At 33.2% G+C, this 20,026-nt stretch overlaps 1 protein-coding gene across 3 annotated transcripts in view; it reads left to right on the plus strand.

Moving 5' to 3' along the window:
- Nucleotides 1-2,145: 2,145 nt before the first annotated feature.
- Nucleotides 2,146-20,026, plus strand: part of LOC129920722 (tubulin monoglutamylase TTLL4) — a 34,206-nt gene continuing 16,325 nt past the window's right edge. For 2 of the 3 annotated variants that reach the window (XM_056002290.1, XM_056002296.1), the window contains exons 1-3: nucleotides 2,146-2,448; nucleotides 8,552-8,845; nucleotides 19,030-20,012. In XM_056002290.1, the coding sequence (XP_055858265.1) occupies nucleotides 8,580-8,845; nucleotides 19,030-20,012 (1,249 nt within the window). In that variant the 5' untranslated portion in view covers nucleotides 2,146-2,448; nucleotides 8,552-8,579. Of the gene's footprint in view, nucleotides 2,449-8,551; nucleotides 8,846-19,029; nucleotides 20,013-20,026 lie in introns of those variants that run through there. The other variant, XM_056002282.1, reaches the window with a different exon arrangement.

Below are 20,026 nucleotides of genomic sequence, written 5' to 3' on the forward strand. Positions count from 1 at the left end.
TTATGTACCAAAATGCTTGTGGTCTTTTTCTGAATAAATGTTCCAAATTTCAGAATTTGGTGAATCATACTTTTGAAGTAATCATCTGCGGAAGTTCAAAAATGTTCCAAGACGCATGCGAAAAAAACAAAATCGCATGTAACTCTTGAATTAAGATTCACCAAATTATGAATTATGTACCAAAATGCTTGTGGTCTTTTTCTGAATAAATTTTCCAAATTTCAGAATTTGGTGAATCATACTTTTGAAGTAATCATCTGCGGAAGTTCAAAAATGTTCCAAGGCGCACGCGAAAAAAACTAAATCGCATGTAACTCTTGAATTAAGATTCACCAAATTATGAATTATGTACCAAAATGCTTGTGGTCTTTTTCTAAATAAATGTTCCAAATTTCAGAATTTGGTGAATCATACTTTTGAAGTAATCATCTGCGGAAGTTCAAAAATGTTCCAAGACAGATCAGTGTCCAAGACTCATGCGAAAAAAAAAACAAAATCTTTCTTGTGGGTAACTGCCACTGAATGTTAATTCTGGGCTAGTGAAGATGTAAACAAACTTTTTTTGTATTATAAAATAGCATTTTTGTTGTAACTCGCATTGGAAATTTTCAAATCAAAGTGTATCTTGTAAATGAAAAACGTCACCTGAACGCATTGTCATAGTATACATTTATATTAAGTGCGTTCAATGTGAAAAAATCTGAATTTAGGTTCAGTTTTGGTGTGTTGAACTATGCCATTCTCATTCGAGAGGTTTGTGTCCATGATTAACAAATGCTTTTTTTACGTTACGTCACGTTTGTTAATTTTTCTATTTTATTTATTATTTAATAAACTATGATTCACCAAATTATGAAACTGATGAAATACGATTCACTAAATTGACACTGAATTATGGAGAAATTTTTTTTGAATTTCATGACCAAGTGCTGCTAACTTTACGCCTTACGTAATTTGTTAATAACTTTTAAACTATGATTCACCAAATTGTAAAATTGATTCACTAAATTTCACCTAAATCTCACCTAATTATTTGCATAAAAAAATTTGAAAATCCCCACTAAGTGCTGCTAAGTTGATGGCGGTATGATCAGGTGGTGAGAAATTGGGTTTAAGCCTTTTAAATATACCCCAATCGATCCATGAAATAAAAACAGACAGTGCCTCTCATCGCAAGGTCAAATGACGCTTTGACTGGAGTAACTGTACACAAAAGGGTTTCGGGGGGAAAGACGTACGAAAATTTCCAGTCTTGGTATTTTTTGTTTATGGTTTCAGTACGAAGCTGAGGTGAAAATTTCCATTATATGTAGTTTTCAAACATTTTCACTTAATTTTTATTATCCCTGCACAGTTTTCGTAGCTGTGGAAAAAATTGGAGAATTTTCACTCATTTGTCAGCTATTACATGAAGCCTCAAGAGGCGCGACTCTTTTTTCCAATTTTCTTTTGATAATCATTCTGTGAGGCGCGTGCTATTAACACGATGCCTCTTGAGTCAAAGACTCAAATTTGACATTTCTCTTTTGATTTAAGTATTGTTGTTGTTGTATTCCACCAAGACCAAGAAGCAAAAAGAAATGAAAGGGAATGTTGAAAAAAGAAAGAGTGGAAAAAGAAACGCCAAAAAAGAGTCTCAAGGTATAACTACATTGGCTCAAAAAGTGAAAAAGTACAAAAGTGAAAATTTTCAAATGCATTTTTGTGTAGTTTTTCGGGCTGGAAAATTAAAACTAATGATGCAGAAAGCTTATTTTTTGGTCTAAAAAACAATTTGTATACTCTTTTTCACAAAACAATTGCGCTAGCCAGAAAAAAAATATTTTCACTTTTGTACTTTTTCAAAAAGTGGTGTATGTAGTTAAGCCTTCAGAATTTTGGCCCACGACTCTCCGGTCGGATAATTTTTTGTTTTATCTTCTTTCTCTTTTGCACTCATTGGTTTTGAAAAGAGGCGCGCCTCTTGAGGCTTCATGTAATAGCTGACTTTGGGTTCTAGTAGAAACAGACCTGGGACGATTGATATTGCAACTCTATTACATCCCTGGTTAACAATTTGACGAAAACAACAAAAGAACGAAATAATTCATAAAATGTCAAAATGACAGCTCACATTTCACACAAAAGTCAAAAAAAAAAAAATAAAACAACGAGTTCGTTTGTGTTGAGAGGGGGTGCGCGTAGCTCCATAGACGCACGTTTTTAATTTTCCTTCCCTAATTATTTGGTTTTTTGAATTTTATTTTCTATTATAATAGTTATATCCTTAAAAAAAAGTAATAACTTGAAAGAAATTCTCAATAAAAGTTGTTATTCAAATAATTCGCAGTGAAATTAAAATAAATCCTTGTATATTTATTGATCAAAAAAAGAAATCACGAACCACGTTCTTAGAATTTTGCATCCATAAAATACTTGAAAAAAAAATAAATATATTTAAAAAAGAGGGTAAGAAGTTGTATTTTTTTTTCTTATATTTTGTGTAGTTTTGTTAAATTGTTTATATATTGTCTATTAATGCTTTTATTGACCTATTTAGCATTTTTGAGTTTTTTTTGCACATCTTGTCTATATATTTTACCATAACCTATTTTTGTATGTATTCATTGTATAGTCCTTCTTCATCCTAAAAATGATGATAGGGCAACATCAAAATAGTTAAATTTATTTCTATGAAAGCAAAGACACGGAATTCGTTTGCATTGCATATCTCGTGCTCGCATGCAATATCATTCCCCCATTCGTTTCTTTTTTTTTTACCTCCTTTCTGTTTTTTTTTTGTATGAAATCTTAAGTATTTATTGATTCAAATCGTTTGAACTAGCAGCTTAACATGCTCCACCTTCTCTCATTAAAAAGGGGAGAAGAAAGAATATTTTTGCGAACATTATGATGAGGAAAATCACTCAAGTATCTCCACATAGGGGGTTCTTTTGCTGTAAATGATACGTACATGTTTTGTCAGTTGTTAAAGACAAGGCAAACACACACGGCTCACATTAATTTATACCTCCTATTATGTTTTAATTTATTATCCATTCAGAAGTAAATTGTTATGTGTGGCAAAGCATATTCAATGACTTAGCACGTTTCATTATAAAAACAGAAAATATGTAATTTCAGCTTTGTTCTATTTAAACACTATGACCCATATCATGTATTTTTTTTTTTTTATGTAGAACAAAAATTAAGGACTGATTTGCCATGACCAGAAAAGCACTTCATTAAAACCTTGAGCTTAGTATAAGAGTAATTATCGTCTCAGAAAATATTTCAATGAATTTAAGAACTATAACAATAGTTGGGAAGTTTATAGTCCATTGAACATTTTAATAACAAAGCTTAATCAACTCTGTGATAATGTTGGGGAAATAGGACATAATCAAAAAGTAAAAATAAAAAAAAAACGGTTCAACAAATTCGTAAGGCAAAGGCGTCTTTGCATTCTACCCGCATCAATACGTCTTAAGGAACTAAGCAAATTTGGAATAATTTGAAGAATATCGGCGTTGGAAAAACTTCGACTGGTTTACCTGAAGGTATAGACATCATCAACGCTCTCAATAAATCTTTCGTTTGTAGCCCAATTATTATTAAACACCAATCTTTAGACCCAGTTCAGTATTTTGAAGAGTTTTTGTCAGCGCATAACCTCAACTCGACTTTAATTGTGTTTTCCCCAATAGGATATGGTAGAAGCACTCCTTTCTATCAAGTCTAATGCTATAGGATTGGATAATATACACCCTTCAGTCTTGAAAATTATTTTACCAACGCTCTTGCCCTTTATTACCCATATATTCAAATCTATATTTTAATGAAAAATGAGTTTCCAACACAATAGAAAAGAGCAAAAGTTGTACCCATACCAAAAACCTCAAAAAGAGATGAGTTTAGGCCAATTTCAATGTTGCCATTTCTATTAAAGGTTTTTGAGAAAATTATAAAAAAAATAAATGAATGATTTTCTTAATCTAATCAATCAATCAAGCTTTCGAAAGAAAAACAGCTAAATTACCGCTTTGTTAAGTGTCTCGGAAGATATAAGGAAAGCTATAGACGAGAATAATGTTACATTTTTAATCCTCTTCGATTTCTCGAAAGCGTTTGACATGGTCAATCACATGGTACTTTGTGAAAAACTCATTAACAGACAGATTTATCAAAAAAATAAATTATTCACTCTATATTTTATTTACTCTAAAGAATATAGGCCCATATATGCAGAAAAAATAGTAAATAATTGTACAATAGAATAATTAATAAGTATACACTAATTCATACAATTTTTCAAGTAAAAGTATTTAGGTACTATTTTGTATGCATATTCCACCCATAATCCCAACTGTTTATACTCTAATCTGTTTTGTTCTTAATTAAAAGTTCCATTTTGGGAAAAATAAGCATCTTCACTCCAAAAAACTTCATAATCCAGCATAGCGTTCGCTAAAAGTTTGAGCACTTTTCCAAAATATGGTAAAATTGTTGGTTTGAAAACCAAACAAAATTTTCATTTTTCATTTTCGTTCATGTTCTAAAACTTCAACATTTTGAAAATCATCTTACTTAATGAATTTTAGTATAACATACAAATTTCTTGTTTAAGTTTTGAGTTCTTGAGTTCATTGTATATGCCGTTGCAGTTAAGCGTATTTAAAAAAAAACTTTGAACATGAAAACATGGTTTCTTAAAAGTACATATTTGCATAAGTGAAGTCGCTATGTACGGAATTGCTTAAAAATTCAGATATATCAAACATCTTCATCTTCAATATATTAAATCCAACTGTTGAAACTATCCTAGTGCAGTTATACTTTCATTCCCCGAATTTTAAATTTTTTAAACAAACATCTCCACTTGAAAACCACTAAGTCCTTAAATAACTGTATGTGTGGTTTACCCGGCGGTGCGGTGCGGTGGTTTGATTTTACCTGTTTTCGTTCAAGAAAATGACTGGATACATTGATTAATTTTTATTTAATTATTTAATCGATATTTAATATCGATACAAGAATGTATTGCACCACTATTTCTTTGATCATTTATTGCATAGACTACTCAGTGGGTGTAATAATAGCAATTTCTGAAACTCAATTCGATAGTCTTGTCGTTGGCCACTAGATTTTGGGAAAATTCATCGAAAACAATTCTTCGAATCATAACTCCTTAAAAACAGTTCATCGCAAAGAGAATTCATTGAAGAACTCTTTGAACTATTCGAACAACAATTCTTCGAATTACAATTCTTAGAATGAAAAAGTTCCTTGAAATTTGCTACGGAGCGTTTAAAGCGCATCGCCTTGTTTAAAATCTTTTTTAACATCAAAGGTATCGGTTAGTCCTTTTCCAACCCTGGCGGAGCATTATGCATTCTCCATCGTCATCCTGCACATACTTACAAGTACTTCAAGATGCCGAAACTAGATATTGCTTTATACAGCTTTTCCTTAAGATGCTGTCGTTTGCGGCTTTGATGGATATCGATTTGATGTTCTTGTTTTTTTTTTCCAAGATCTACCGTAATTTGAATATTTGGTCGATGTGGGCTTTCCTGTTCTAAATCCACATCGATATGGACCAATGATATTGTTGACGAAGGGCTTTAGACGTTCACATAATATCGAAGAGTGGATCTAAGACGATGTTAAGGAGAATGATTCTATTGAACTTGGAACAGTTCGGAGGGTTTCCTTTCTTAAGAACCGGGCAGACAATACTGATCTACTATTATGCGGACAGTTTCTAGGTCAGTTCTAAACTTTTGTTTAAACTTCCGAACCTCATTCCTGCTATAGTATACCTCTTTATATAACCATACAAATACTTTTATTCCAATAAAAATCAGCGTCTCAAAACTTAAATAAAATACTCGGAAGCTTTAAATATTTTCTAAGTAAAACTTAAAAAAAAAAATCTTTCATGGCATCACACTTAAGTGAAAGTGATTTGTCCCTGCCTTACTTTTTCCATAGTTTTAATCAAGATAAAACCATAAAATAGCCCCATAAAAAGGCTGCTCTATTTAAGCTTTGTAACTATGTAACTGAAAACAATAAGTGGGTAAACTTACTGCCTATTTTCACTTCCAAGCCAGACGTCACTCAATCTCAAGTGCCTTCTTTTCATCTACTACTTGATGAGGACAATAGAAAGGAGCTTTTTGTCTCCGAGTGCAAAGAGAAACAAAATAAAAAAAAAACAACCTACATTTTTTATGGTAAGCATAATACCACACAGTTTATTGTTGTTATTAAAATACATGAATTCTATTGACTTAAAAAAAATAAAAAAACAAAAAAGAAGAGAAGACATCATTTGCCGCAGAAAACACAATCTTACAATATGCTTTCATTCAACCTATTCATGAAACATGATTTAGTATTTTATTTCATTGCCTTTGCAATTATCCTTGAAAAAAATCTAGATAAAACATAGAAAATCTAAATCTAAAGCATTATTGCACGTGCAATATTTTGAAGTACTCTGGCATGTTGTAATTAGTTGATTGATTAATCCAATCATATTTGATTGATTTTCACAGCAATAAATTGATTCTAATGCAATAAAATTCAATAACATTACAATTTCTCAAATTATGCGTTGACACGGAATCCAGCAAGGCCATGAAATTCAATTGTACTCCAATTTAGTTGGTGTTTGTTTTGTAAGGAAAATGAAGGAATAACAGCCCCTGATTTGACATGATATGAATCAACTACAACTAAAAATAGTCCTTTTATAACCGTTTGCTAATGTTACAGTAGATAAAAATTAAATGAAAAACATAATACTTCTGAAAGTAGGCTTTGGAGCGGCAAAGCCCATATTAAACCGTATTTTAAACTGGTTCTATGTACAATTTTAAAATTTTATAACTATGCAGGTGGCCATGGCACAGAGGAATAGGTAGATGACTTCAGGGCCAGACATCGTGGGTTCAAACCCAGCGGTCGGCTCAGAAGTTTTTTCTAAATCGCCAGCTTAACTGAAGCCACCTGTGCGATAACATGAGACAATTGTCAACGATGTCTCCCCTCTGTGCCACGTAGTTATGTGTTATATGTGTTTCTGTTGTTCTTTCTATTCTTTGTCTCTCTCTGTTGTATAAGTCTTGTGCTGTATCAGCAAAATGGACTAAGTTTCCGACGCTGTATGTGTGTCTTGTCCGTAGATTAATCTTCGGATTAAGTTAAGATGTAATGTAATGTAATGTAAAATTTTATAAATAATTTAATTTTTAAGTTTATGTTTATGAGATGGCGGTCAAAGCAACCCAATTAGCGCAGAGTGCGTCGTTTTGAAACCAAAATTCATGAATCCTATGGGTTATAAATGGATATAAAAATAAAATTTAAATTTATTTCAAAAAGAAAAACAAGTGTTAGGTAGTCCTAAATCCAATTTTTTGCATTGAACAATGAGATCAAGTCTGTCTCTGTGATCTGAGAATTTTTTAATGACGTAGATAAAATTCACTCTCCAGAGAATGTGCTCTATTCCTAGCGAGGGCAGGACATTGGCATAGAAAATGGAAGACCGTTTCTTTTTCTTGTTTTCCAAACAGCTGCGACAATAAGTATTGTCATTAAATATATAATGAAGCAATGTTGCGGTTTTTATGTTTTGAATGGACCCGAGGTTAGCCTGATTAATGAATGGTGTCAATTTCGATGCTTCTTCGTTTTGCTCTATGAGGGAAAATTTTGGGCATTCGGATAAGATATACTTCACAGTAAGTTCTGTCAACGAAATTTCTTCTGTTTAGACTGTCTATGGTTTTTTTCATGAAAGAGAAAAAAGTTGTACGACATCCACTTTTCAAGAAATAGATTGGCAATCATTTCTGGTTTGCTATGAAAATTGTTGTTTAACAACATAAGAGGAAACATTTCAGGAGGTTTATTTGATCGAAATAATTAATTTTCCATCATAAAGTCTTCGAATCTATATATAGGTTCATAGAGTTCCCAAAAGTCTCCCATGACAGTCAATTTGATAAAATACTGTCTGTTATTGCTGTTTGTTTGTTTTTTGAGTTTTATTTAGCAACTTGTGTCACTAAAAAAAATATTTAAAATACATATCAGAAAATGAGGATATAACCATATATTTCGAAATTACTTAATAAGAGCATCAGGAGTACAGAGTACTTCGCTTACAAGATAGTGTGAAAGAATATTATTATTGCATTTGACTGGCAAACCACCTCTAAAATGTAATTATTTGGTGTAATTTGAAACCCGTTTCATTTTCTCTCTTCACCTTTTGAGTAAAGTTTTTATTAAATCTACAAATGTTTTTATTTTTGATTATCATATTTATTTTGACACGAAAAAAGCTTACTTTACTTTTATTACTTCAAATCAAGCCTTGCATTTCGATGTTGCATGTTTTTTTTTTTTAACTTAAATTATATCTGCTTAAACACAGCATGATTTATGATTAAAATGTATGTTTTCAGTTCTTTTCTACTTTGTCTCAATATACATGTGTATACAGAATTATATATACTAACGCTTGCCGTATTTTTTTTTCATGTATGCTCCGCAGTTTTTCAAACCAGACCAATAAAAAAAAAATGAATAATTCAAATTTTCATAATAATAATTCAGAGAGCATTTTTGATCTTGAAGATTCCATTTACTTTCATCATGAACATTTAACTGGAATAAAACAAATAAGAAAACATGGCATGCCTCCTCCTCCACCTAGGACTGCATCGCTTTATGGGCTATCAAGCTATTATAAACTTGATAGGATTAATGAATCTTATCAGTATAGCAATAAACATATTACCAATAATAATAACGACAATATCACTACATCTCACAACTTACCAAAAAAGTAATTGCTGCTCGATTATGTTTGTATTGCGTATTTGAAAGTTCAGTTGAAACAATTGACTGCGAATGATTTTATAACATTTTTTTTTTTTAAATCGTTAAAAGCTTTTTGTTTTTCGTTTACATTTTGATGATCTTATTTTAAAATATCAAATTGTTACATGACCTAAAATTGAAAATAATGAAGAATTCAAATTTCAATGTCAGGAGCGAAATGAATTATTTATTTATGTTTTGTTTTTATTTTTAACTGAAGGCCTACATCATGTTACAGAATACATTTTAATTCATTTAGCCACTTAACAAAAAATAAATTTAGCTAAAGATTTAAGACAAAAATGTGATTTCTCACGGCTAAGCTATTTATGAGTAAAGTTATGACACTCCCAAAAATTACGTAGCGTAGGTAGAAATCGTATGCCTCGTATATAAATATTTTTAAAGAGGTATAATAACAGATCTTTATTTTCATGCTTTAAACATAAATTCTCCAATCTCTCAAACAATCTCACTGTTTTCAACATATTAAGAATTTTCACAAGATACAAAAAAACGATGAAAAGACCTGGATCGTCCCAATTCAAGGAACAATGTTTTATCTAAGGACAAAAATATTCCGGTGTAGTATGTATGTATGTATGTATGTATTTTTATTGAGACTTCAGATTTACATTAATATTGTTTTTTACATAAATAAAGATAATTATAGCCGACTTAGAATTGGTCAGGCAACAACGATATACATTTAAGTTACTTAAGAGTAAAACAGAAAATAGTGAAACTTTTTGACACTTCTAGTATTACATGTTTGCTCAATATGAACATCATTGTATATATATTTCTATAGTACTATCATGAAGTCGAATTTAGTATTAGTTCATGTCGCCACTTTTTTGAGGTGGCGCTCAGTGTGTTTTTTTCATACAAATTCTGATTTTTGAAGTCACCACTAGAGTTCCTAAGATCGTTTTACTTCATGATAGTACTATGGAAATATATATACAATGATGAACATGACAGCTAATATGTGACTTAAAACTAAACTAACAGGGGAACAAAATGGCAAAAGTGAAGAGAACTGCTCAACAGTGATACCAAAGTGGTAACAAATTGGGCAGTTTTAAAGTTAATTTTTATTAACTTGATAATGATAACAAAAAATTTTTTTTTTTTTTTTTTTTTCATTTAACTTTACATAGCATGACTAATTTAATGTATTAACATTATTAAAGTAATGTATATTAAAAGACTTAATAGCTAATATGAGGATTATACAAAATTCATGTTTAATGAATCTTAGAGTTTTACTCTTTTATTATTACTAGTACAAAACAAAATTTAAAGAATTTAAGAAAACCAAAACTTAAAGATAAATTGATTTTTAGGTTTATATGGAAGATTATTGTTTTTAATTTTATTTTTAAGATAAACTATAACTAGGAAAAGGAAAGAGAATTACAAAATTGGCGATTTGAGTATTTTGTTTTCTTAAAATTAAAATTTGGTTAATAATTCATTATGATACATTTATACATTTTTGTTTTTGATTTTGTAAACATGGTAGATGAGGTTTATTTTAATGAATTATGTTTTAATTTTTACATATGTACATCTATATAATTTATGTTTATGTTAATTTTTTTTTGTTTTTTTTTTTTTTTTTTTTTTTTTTTTTTTTTTTTTAATTTTTTTTTTTTTTTTTTTTTTGTTTTTTTTTTTTTCGATTTTGTATTTCAATGAATTATTTAATTAATTATAGTTTGAAAATTGGGTATTGAGAAGAAAATAAGAACAGAATGGATTAAGAATGAAAAGAAAACGTTATTCTGGAATTAGTTGAGCCTCAAGTGGGGTAAGTAGTTACCCTCTGTATGAGTTGGTATTGTTTGATTTGTAAAAATTTGAAAGAAAGTGATGGTCTTCATCCATCACGAAATGGGGGGTGGACCCTTCATTAAGGATGTTGATTGGTGACATGTAATAATTGTCTGAGATTGAATTTCTGGTATTATCAGAGAGAATCTTACGTATTGTGGGGTTAGGGTGTAGTCTTAAGCTGGAAAATCTACGTTTGGCGAGATTTGTAAGATAATATAGAATTGGTTGAATTTTAGCGATTTCATACAGTGCCTTGTTTGTGTACCATTTCCCAGATGGTCTTCTAAATTTTTGAGTGCATTTCCTCAGAATGGTTCTTTCAAATCTTTGCATTTCGTGAGCGACAGTTGGAGAGATTTGGAACCAAATAGCAAATCCATAAGAAATTACGGGTCTAATCAAAGCTTTATAGATAAGTAATTTAGTTTTCATTTCGACTTCACGAGAGTTAAGGAGCGACTTTAGCTTAGCACCAGCCGCTTTCGATTTGGTTAAAGCCTGTCTTACATGTGGATTTAGTTTCCATCTTTCGTGTAGTGAAATTCCAAGGTATTTTATTGTTTTTTTCAAAGGGATAATATTACCTCTAACATTGAGCTTAAGCTGTTTGCTCTCCCTTACGGCTAGATGGTGGCCTTTTGTAGATGCATTTCTAAAGCATATCATTTCGCATTTTGAGGTATTCAAATTAATCCCCCATTTATCATAGTATGGTAAAATGGCTTCAAGATGCTTTTTAACACCATGGAGTGCGTCGTGAGGCCTTTCGTTTGAATCATAAATAATGGTATCATCTGCATATAAAATTGATTTTGAGGCTTGAACTTGTTGGGGGAAGTCATTGAGGAAAATGTTAAATAGAAGGGGGCCAAGGATTGACCCTTGGGGCACCCCCGAGGCGACTCGGATTGGTGAGGAATATATTGAATCTAAGGTTATAATAATGGAGCGGTTGGAAAGAAAGCTGAAAATACTTCTTGTGAAGAACGAGGGAAAGTTAAGAGAAATTAATTTAAACAGTAGACCCTCATGCCAGACCAAGTCGAAGGCTTTAGTAAGGTCAAGAGCACACGCGACGGTGCATAGTTTGTTTCTAAGGTTATATATTATTTCGTTTTGGAGGTGCATGAGGGCATGTTCCGTGGAATGCCTTTTCTTAAAGCCGAACTGGTTAATTGGAATTATTTTATGAACAGAAATAAAATCTTCTATTTTGTTATAGAGTACTCTTTCAAAGATTTTCCCCAGATTAGATAACATGGAAATGGGCCTGAAATTTTCGATATTACTGGAGTTGCCTTTCTTTTTAATAGTAATAAGTTTGGCTACTTTCCAAGCACTAGGAAAGTAACCGTTGTTAATACAGTTGTTTATAATGGGGGTCAGGAACCTAGGAAAAGAGGGAAAAGATTTCTTTATAATAAAATTCGAGATATTATCTAACCCAGATGATCTTTTGTTGTTTAGATTGTAGATGATGTCTTTAATTAGATCTTCTGAGGCAAACTCATCCGAAGAGATATAAAGAGAATTATTGTCTTGGGAAAATTGAGTTAAAACTGTATTGCTATTCCAGGCCGAAAATGAACAGACTCGAGTTGATACCTCAAGTGAATGTTCAGGAAAGTAATGTGGAGTTTTATGGGAGTATAATTGAGCAAAGAAGGACTCAAAAGCGCAAAGTTTATCGGAGGGGGAGTGGTGCGATACATTATTATAGATAATGGGAGAAGAAGAAATGTTTTGTACCCGTTTACGACCAGAAATCCGGTCGATTTGCTTGAAGACAGCCGGAGAGGGTCTAAGTTTATTTAATTTGTATCTGAATTGAGCATTCATATGGATTCTTATCTGATCATTAATAATTTTGCTTAAGCAGGTTATTTTTGAAGATAAAACGTTATAGGCCTGGTTTATTCGGTTACCTTCTTTGTGAAAAATTCTTTTGAGTTGTGTTTTCCAACATTTTCTAACTTTAAGAAGATTTAAAGTTTCCACACTAAGGTTCTTATAGGTGCTTTTTACTTTTACCTTTTTGGAGTGCAAATCCATACAGTCTTGAAAAGAACTGGCAATGGAGTTAACGAAAAAATCTATCTCCTCATTTGATAGATTTCTGTTTGTTGGAATGCTAAGACCCGAGAGTTTCTGGTATAAGTCATCATTGTAATTTTCCCAGTTGGTATCCAGAAAGGAGATGTTAGTGGGTGGATCGCAGTATATAGGGGAAAAGTTATCGAGTTGCATGGCAAGAAAAACTGAAAAATGATCCGAGAAGGCCTGAGAGGTGAGGCAGCTGTAATTGCGAGGAAGATGTTGAGGTGCCGTTAAATTTTCAGATACTAAATAAAAATCAATAGTTGACAACGAACTCGGCCTAGTGGGACTCATTGGTGAGATGATCTCCAAATCAAGAAAAGCGTAATTTTGGAACCAAGAATAAAGGTGGTTTCCATTTACATTGGCCATCGAGTCGCCCCAAAGAGCATGTCGTGAATTGAAGTCACCCCCAATGATGAAGAAGTCAAATGAGGAAAGCAGATTGTATAGATCATTCATGGCACTAATGAGATTCGCACCCGTGTTGCAAGGAATGTAGAGAGAGACTAAAGCTAAGGATTTATGGCTACCTGAAGATTCATAAAGCGTTAGACTAATGATGGTGGTTGAAATGATATTATTAATAAAGGAAACCGATTTGTGATTTATAGTATTTTTGATTAATATAGCTGTACCTCTTCCGGCGTCATTTCTTATAATTGAATAACCATCAAATGTTCGGTGTATATTACCCTTAAGAAGGGTTTCCTGAACTAGAACTGCTGTTGGCGAGAAGTCTCCCAACAGCAGATTTAGTTCAGCGCATTTGTGGTGAGATATGAGGGAGTTTATATTTGCGGTAAGAAATTTTAAAATCATGGTGTTATAGATGCAATAAAACCAAGGTACGCACTTGGTTTATCATCTTCTTTTAGATTGATGTATTTTGGCCAAAATTCGCGAATGCGAATAATCAAAATATTTAACGGTATACCAAATAGTTTATTGGATTCATTCAAGAAATCTCCAAAAATTGAATTCGGTAGATTTTGAGGAGTTGCCTGTGCAACTCGCTCAGAATGCAAAACCGCTTCTCTAGCCCTTCCCGCGTAGGAAGCTCGGGATGATTGGCTTTGAACAGCTGTAGGCTGACCATTCATAACAAATAGGTTCCCATTTTTGGGTGTAATACTTTCTCTTTTTTTTATATATTCCACCCTTTTAGGGCAGTTACTAAAGTTAGCTGGATGCCCTGTGGAATGACAGTTAATGCAAGCTACTTTTGATTTGTCATCGCTTGTTTTTATAGAGCAAGCCCCAGGATCGTGGCACTCCAAACATTTTACACAGCGGTTTGGAAATGCACAGTATGCACTTACATGCCCAAACCGTTGGCATTTAAAGCACTGTACAGTGCTACTACGCTTAAGTGTTTCCCATCTAACTCTATGATAGAGTAATGCCCTAATATTTTTAAGCTTATTTAAGTTTTCTCTGTTGTTTACCGTGCAAACATAAATGCCAAGGTCAAGGTCGTTGTCTTTGGACCATTTGGTCGAAAATGGTTTGACTTCAACTACTAAAGAAGGGTCCACCCTAACCAAATCGTCTGTGATCATTTTAGGAGTGAAGCCATCGGATAAACCCTTCAAAAGGATTGAAAATTTTTTCAATTCTTTTGGGGCAAACGAGAAAGCCTCAACTTTCATTTCACTAAGTGACGAGAGAAGACACGAATGTAATTTAAAATCCTTTACAAATATTTTGAGCCTTCCCAGACCCCTATTCTCAAACTTTACATCTAAGGTGTTTTTATAGTTTTTTGACAAAAATTCTAATAAATTTTTTGAACTTACCCCCTTTGCAAAGATAGGAGGGCACCATTCTTCTTTATTCAGTTGTGATGTATGTTGCTGGTTGTTTGTTGTAAGTGCAGGTGCTGTTGCAGGTGCAGGTGCAGGAGCAGCTACTTCTTCGTTCGTATCCGCCAATAGAGAAAATCGATTATTATTGTCGATATTTTCGACTGCCTGTTTTTTAGATGATGACTGCTGGTAGTTTGAAGAGCTTCTTTTTCTACTCATAACCTGCTGAAAGGTGTTTGCGTCGTTTTGCAGAATTCTCTTAAGGTCCGACATGACCGACAAATCATCTCCCCAAATTGACTTGAAATTTTCTTCATTGTTTTGGATGCCTGGCATCACTGGACTAGTTCCATTTCCATTGGTACCGCCATTGTTGTTTATATTGGTATTAGTACCGCCATTATGGATACTTCCATTATGTATACCAGTACCACCATTACCCATATTGGTGTTGGTGTTAGTTACACCAGTATTCATGTTGGTATTAGTTGCAGCTGCGGCTGCAAACTCACTACCACTACTAATCTCCATAGCAACCGGCGTCGGGCCGGCGGCGTCACTTACAAAACCGTTGGCTTTGTCTGGCATTAAAAAACCATCGGCGTTAGCGCCGACCACCAAATTTATTCGCTGTATGTCAGCCTCGTTCAAAAGTTTCGAGGGAGCGACAAACCGAATACTCCCATCATCCCCTTTGGGGACATTCACGTCCGAAGACATAATAAATCACTCCGAACACAGTCCAGACGAGCGATTAAAATGTTTTTTTTTTTATATTTTTAAATGTTTTTCTTTTTATTTATATTTTTTATTTTAAAGTTTTTTTAAAAGTTTTTATAACAAGGTAATTCGATATACAAATAACCGCACAAAGATTTTGGAGAAACACCAACCAAATAGGAGACTGCCAGAAAACACGTCTGTACGCAATCAGATCTCAATCCAAACTCCATATTCCGGTGTAGTAATTTTATCATTTTAGTTGAATCACAATTGAAATTTGAATTAGTCCAAGCCAGTTTTATAAGCTAAACACTTCGTTAACGCTACCACACCAACATAATTTGCTTCACCCAATTGTAGGTTTGAGTGTTCCAACACCAACTAAGGATTGTAACAACACCAGATTCTTCAAATTAGAGAGGGGGAGTTCATACAGTACAAGATTGAAATATGAAGGTAAGCGTTGAGTTGGCAATTGCAATGACAATGGCGAAAAATGTGTGCATTTTTGCAACAAACCGGCTTGTTATTGTTGGCACGATGTTTGAACACTAGACCTGTCGCATAATAAGCTTGATTTCGATGAAAAGACAAGCATCTTCCAACCTAGATAATTCGCGATACGCCAATATTTTAGAAGTAGCCTGACTGCCCTTCGATGATCTTCGACGATAAAAGAAAAAGTACATAATTAATGGCTTACTCATTCAACTCTTTCACGTTTTTTTATTTACTCTCCTTTTGCAAACTCTCCTGGATCGCTTCGTTATTTGAAAGCATTTATGTTTTCATACCACAAACCTTCCACCGCACTCCTTAAGGGGTATCAATTGATATAATATTTGCCAATCATTCACTTCAACGTTAGCAAAGCTAATTTTTCATCCCTATGTTTTTATTTTTTTCTCAAAGCTCATGCCGTTTATAACCTCAAACGGGTTATAAAGATAAGATTGACTGGTGAATTCTTAGTTTAATCGATCTAGAAAAAAAGAACATAAATATAAATAAACGAAAAAACAATAATAATAATTATAGTTATCTTGCTTTTAAAATCTAACGCTCCAACTAGAGTATAAGTATGTTAATATAGGTCCTAGAAAAAAAAAATCATAGATCTTTAATAAAAAAATGACTTCTCTTGAGCGTTTTCCAAAAACGGTAAGCACACACCGGTAGCTTTGATTTCAGTTCCTTAGATTTTTTTAGTTGTACTACGCATTCACTTTTCCCTTCCATTTTATTATTCATAGCTTCATAACCAATGTGCAAATATACACTCAGTCACAAAAGTAAGTATACACCCCTATCTTTGTTTAACCAAGACCTCAAAAAAAAGAATCTAACACATTTTCGAAAAAAATTTAAATGTGGTTTTATTTCATTAATCATTGCCTACATATTTACAAAAAAAAATTTGTCAAATAATCAATACTAAATGAAAAAGTGACAAAAAATTAAACACAGTACAAAATTTCGCATTACAAAAGTAAGTATACAGAGAAGAAAAAACTATGAAAATCGATGTTAAAAGTATAAATACCTAAATTTTTTTGGGAATTAATATATTTTAGGCTACCCCCTAGACTTGACGAGGTCAAACTCACTTGAAGGCATTGATTTTACTAGATTTTTTGCAACATTTGGGCCGAATCTTATTCACTCTTCCTATAAGACTCGTTTCAGCTAATCCTTTGAATGCTTCCTTACTTTTCTCACCAAATGGTCTCACAGATGCTAAATAGTATCCAAATCGGGTGACTGGGGGACGTTGGGATCTGGTTTTGAAAGTTTTTGATCAAAAATTCACTCAAAAAGACCGAGTTTTGCTTAGGGTCGTTACCTTTATTGAAGATGATCAATCCATCTTAGCCTAATTATTCGACACTCTGGTGCAGGTTTGTCTATAAAATATCTAAAAAAGAATACCCATCCATTTTTTCCTCAAGGAGACCAAGTAACCCACACCGAAAGATATAAGCGAAACCCCCATACCATAAACGAATCACTGCCGTTTTTACCAGTACCTTCCATTCTTTTCGGATCTACTTCTTTTCTCGGTTTTCTAGAAATATTGCCACATCCATAACTCATATGCACGTAAGACGAAGTGTACTGCTCAGATGGAGCTGGTAAAATTTGGAGAAAGATACAAAAGTAACAAAATCCTATCAAAAAGCTGGTACTGGTAAAAACGGCAGTGATTCGTTTATGGTATAGGGGTTTCTCTTATATCTTTCGGTGTGGGTTACTTGGTCTCCTTGAGGAAAAAATGGATGGGTATTCTTTTTTAGAATTTTATAGACAAACCTGCACCAGAGTGTCGAATAATTAGGCTAAGATGGATTGATTATCTTCAATAAAGGTAACGACCCTAAGCAAAACTCGGTCTTTTTGAGTGAATTTTTGATCAAAAACTTTCAAAACCAGATCCCAACGTCCCCCAGTCACCCGATTTGGATACTATTTAGCATCTGTGAGACCATTTGGTGAGAAAAGTAAGGAAGCATTCAAAGGATTAGCTGAAACGAGTCTTATAGGAAGAGTGAATAAGATTCGGCCCAAATGTTGCAAAAAATCTAGTAAAATCAATGCCTTCAAGTGAGTTTGACCTCGTCAAGTCTAGGGGGTAGCCTAAAATATATTAATTCCCAAAAAAATTTAGGTATTTATACTTTTAACATCGATTTTCATAGTTTTTTCTTCTCTGTATACTTACTTTTGTAATGCGAAATTTTGTACTGTGTTTAATTTTTCGTCACTTTTTCATTTAGTATTGATTATTTGACAAATTTTTTTTTGTAAATATGTAGGCAATGATTAATGAAATAAAACCACATTTAAATTTTTTTCGAAAATGTGTTAGATTCTTTTTTTTGAGGTCTTGGTTAAACAAAGTTAGGGGTGTATACTTACTTTTGTGACTGAGTGTATCTCTTGTCGAAACTAATTTTCCTAATCTCGGGCAGTATTTCTCATATCACGTCAAGAGCTAACACAGCTTTGGGTCGCTAAAATTTACACCGAATTAGTCCTTTTTTTCTATAATCACACATAAATAAGCTTAAAACTGAAAAAAATTTCCCAATTTTTGCCGTTTTTCGCGTTCCACACAGTTAGTTTAGGTCTTTCGAAGCTGCAAACTTGGTTTTACAATTCTAGTATATACACTGAAAACATACCAAAAAAATCAATTCGGTGTAAAAACAACACCACTATTTAGTTGGCTTCAGAAATGGATAAATTCAAAACATTCTGAGATCAAGTAGATGAGCCCCGGATCACTAGTGAATAATTGTCGACATCGAGACCACAAAAGTGCCTAATAAAGGAAGTAAAAGAACAAACCGATTTAAAGGCTTGTTTAAATTTTAATATGTTATTGAAAGGAACTTGATTTTATTCCCACATTAGTAGAATGGGCTTGTAGTCATTCCCCTAACACCAACCCCATTAAACACTGTTTTAATTTTTGTTTTATTCATTTGAAAAAAAAAAACGTTGGAAAAATTAATTTATTGAAATTTGAACCAAATTTTAACTTAGTTAACTTAAATTCACAAAAAAATGACTTTTATACTAACTGAACATGCAAAATACAAAGAAAAAATTAAATGCGCTAAAAAATTATTCCTTCATACTGAACATGATTTAACCAAAACCCCCATCCTATTAACAGTAGCAACAATCTTGTTGATCACCAGCACTGCAACAACTTTTATTCCAATTACAATAATCACATTCACCATCAACAACATAAAGAACATCCACGAAGAGAACAAACGCTACACCATCGAAGACGCCCTTTAGCACCAACAAGAGAATCCAAGTTTAAGATGTCTGTCTTAACAAAAGACTCGAATATTGTTACGCAATTTGACGATGAAATCGACGATAATTTATCAGCTGTACTACGCGAAAAAATGCCCAACAATGACATTCTTTACAATGAAGAAAAATGGCTATGTGGCGACTATAATCCTGAAGTGTATCCTGAAATGTTCAAAGCTCACCAAACGCCAGCCTATCGATTATTAGATAATCAAAAGGACAACAAGTTTGCTGAGCGAACTAATTCAAAACGAAAATTTCGTACTCGCAGCGAATCTGATCCGAATGAGATTTGCGGCGAGGGTGCCTGGTCGAACCAGCAGGAGACTCTATCTGTGATAGATGACGGTGGAAAGTGTGATTTAGCAACTAAATTAAAAAGCGTCGATGAACGCCGCATCATTAAACTTCCTGCCACGCCCAAAAGGCATTCTCCAGCACGCGTCCTACTCTACAATAATACTCCGAGCCCGAGATCACCACGACATGTTTTCAATAGCAATTTAAATGCTCGTCGTTCCTCACCGGTTAATCGGCGAAGAGGATCTTCACTCACTCGCCTGCACGAGTATCGCCGAAGTAGGACAAAATCTCCGCAACTATCGCGTATAACGACAAGCGATGATTCAGCTGCTGAATATGAAGTCTACTCTCGCAAGTCGAAATCTGTTGATCCGACTCCAACTCATGGGAGAATACGGCCGCCAAGCTGTGCGCATCATGCTTCTCCAGAAAAGTTTAAAGTTTTTTCTCCAAACAATAGGAAGCGCTTAGAATACCGTCGTAGCAGCTGTAGTAGCGTCGAAGATGATCTTGATGTCTCCGATCGGGGTAAACTGATATAC

This window comes from Episyrphus balteatus, chromosome 1 (assembly GCF_945859705.1).
Source record: "Episyrphus balteatus chromosome 1, idEpiBalt1.1, whole genome shotgun sequence".
NCBI classification, from domain to species: Eukaryota; Metazoa; Arthropoda; class Insecta; order Diptera; family Syrphidae; genus Episyrphus; species Episyrphus balteatus.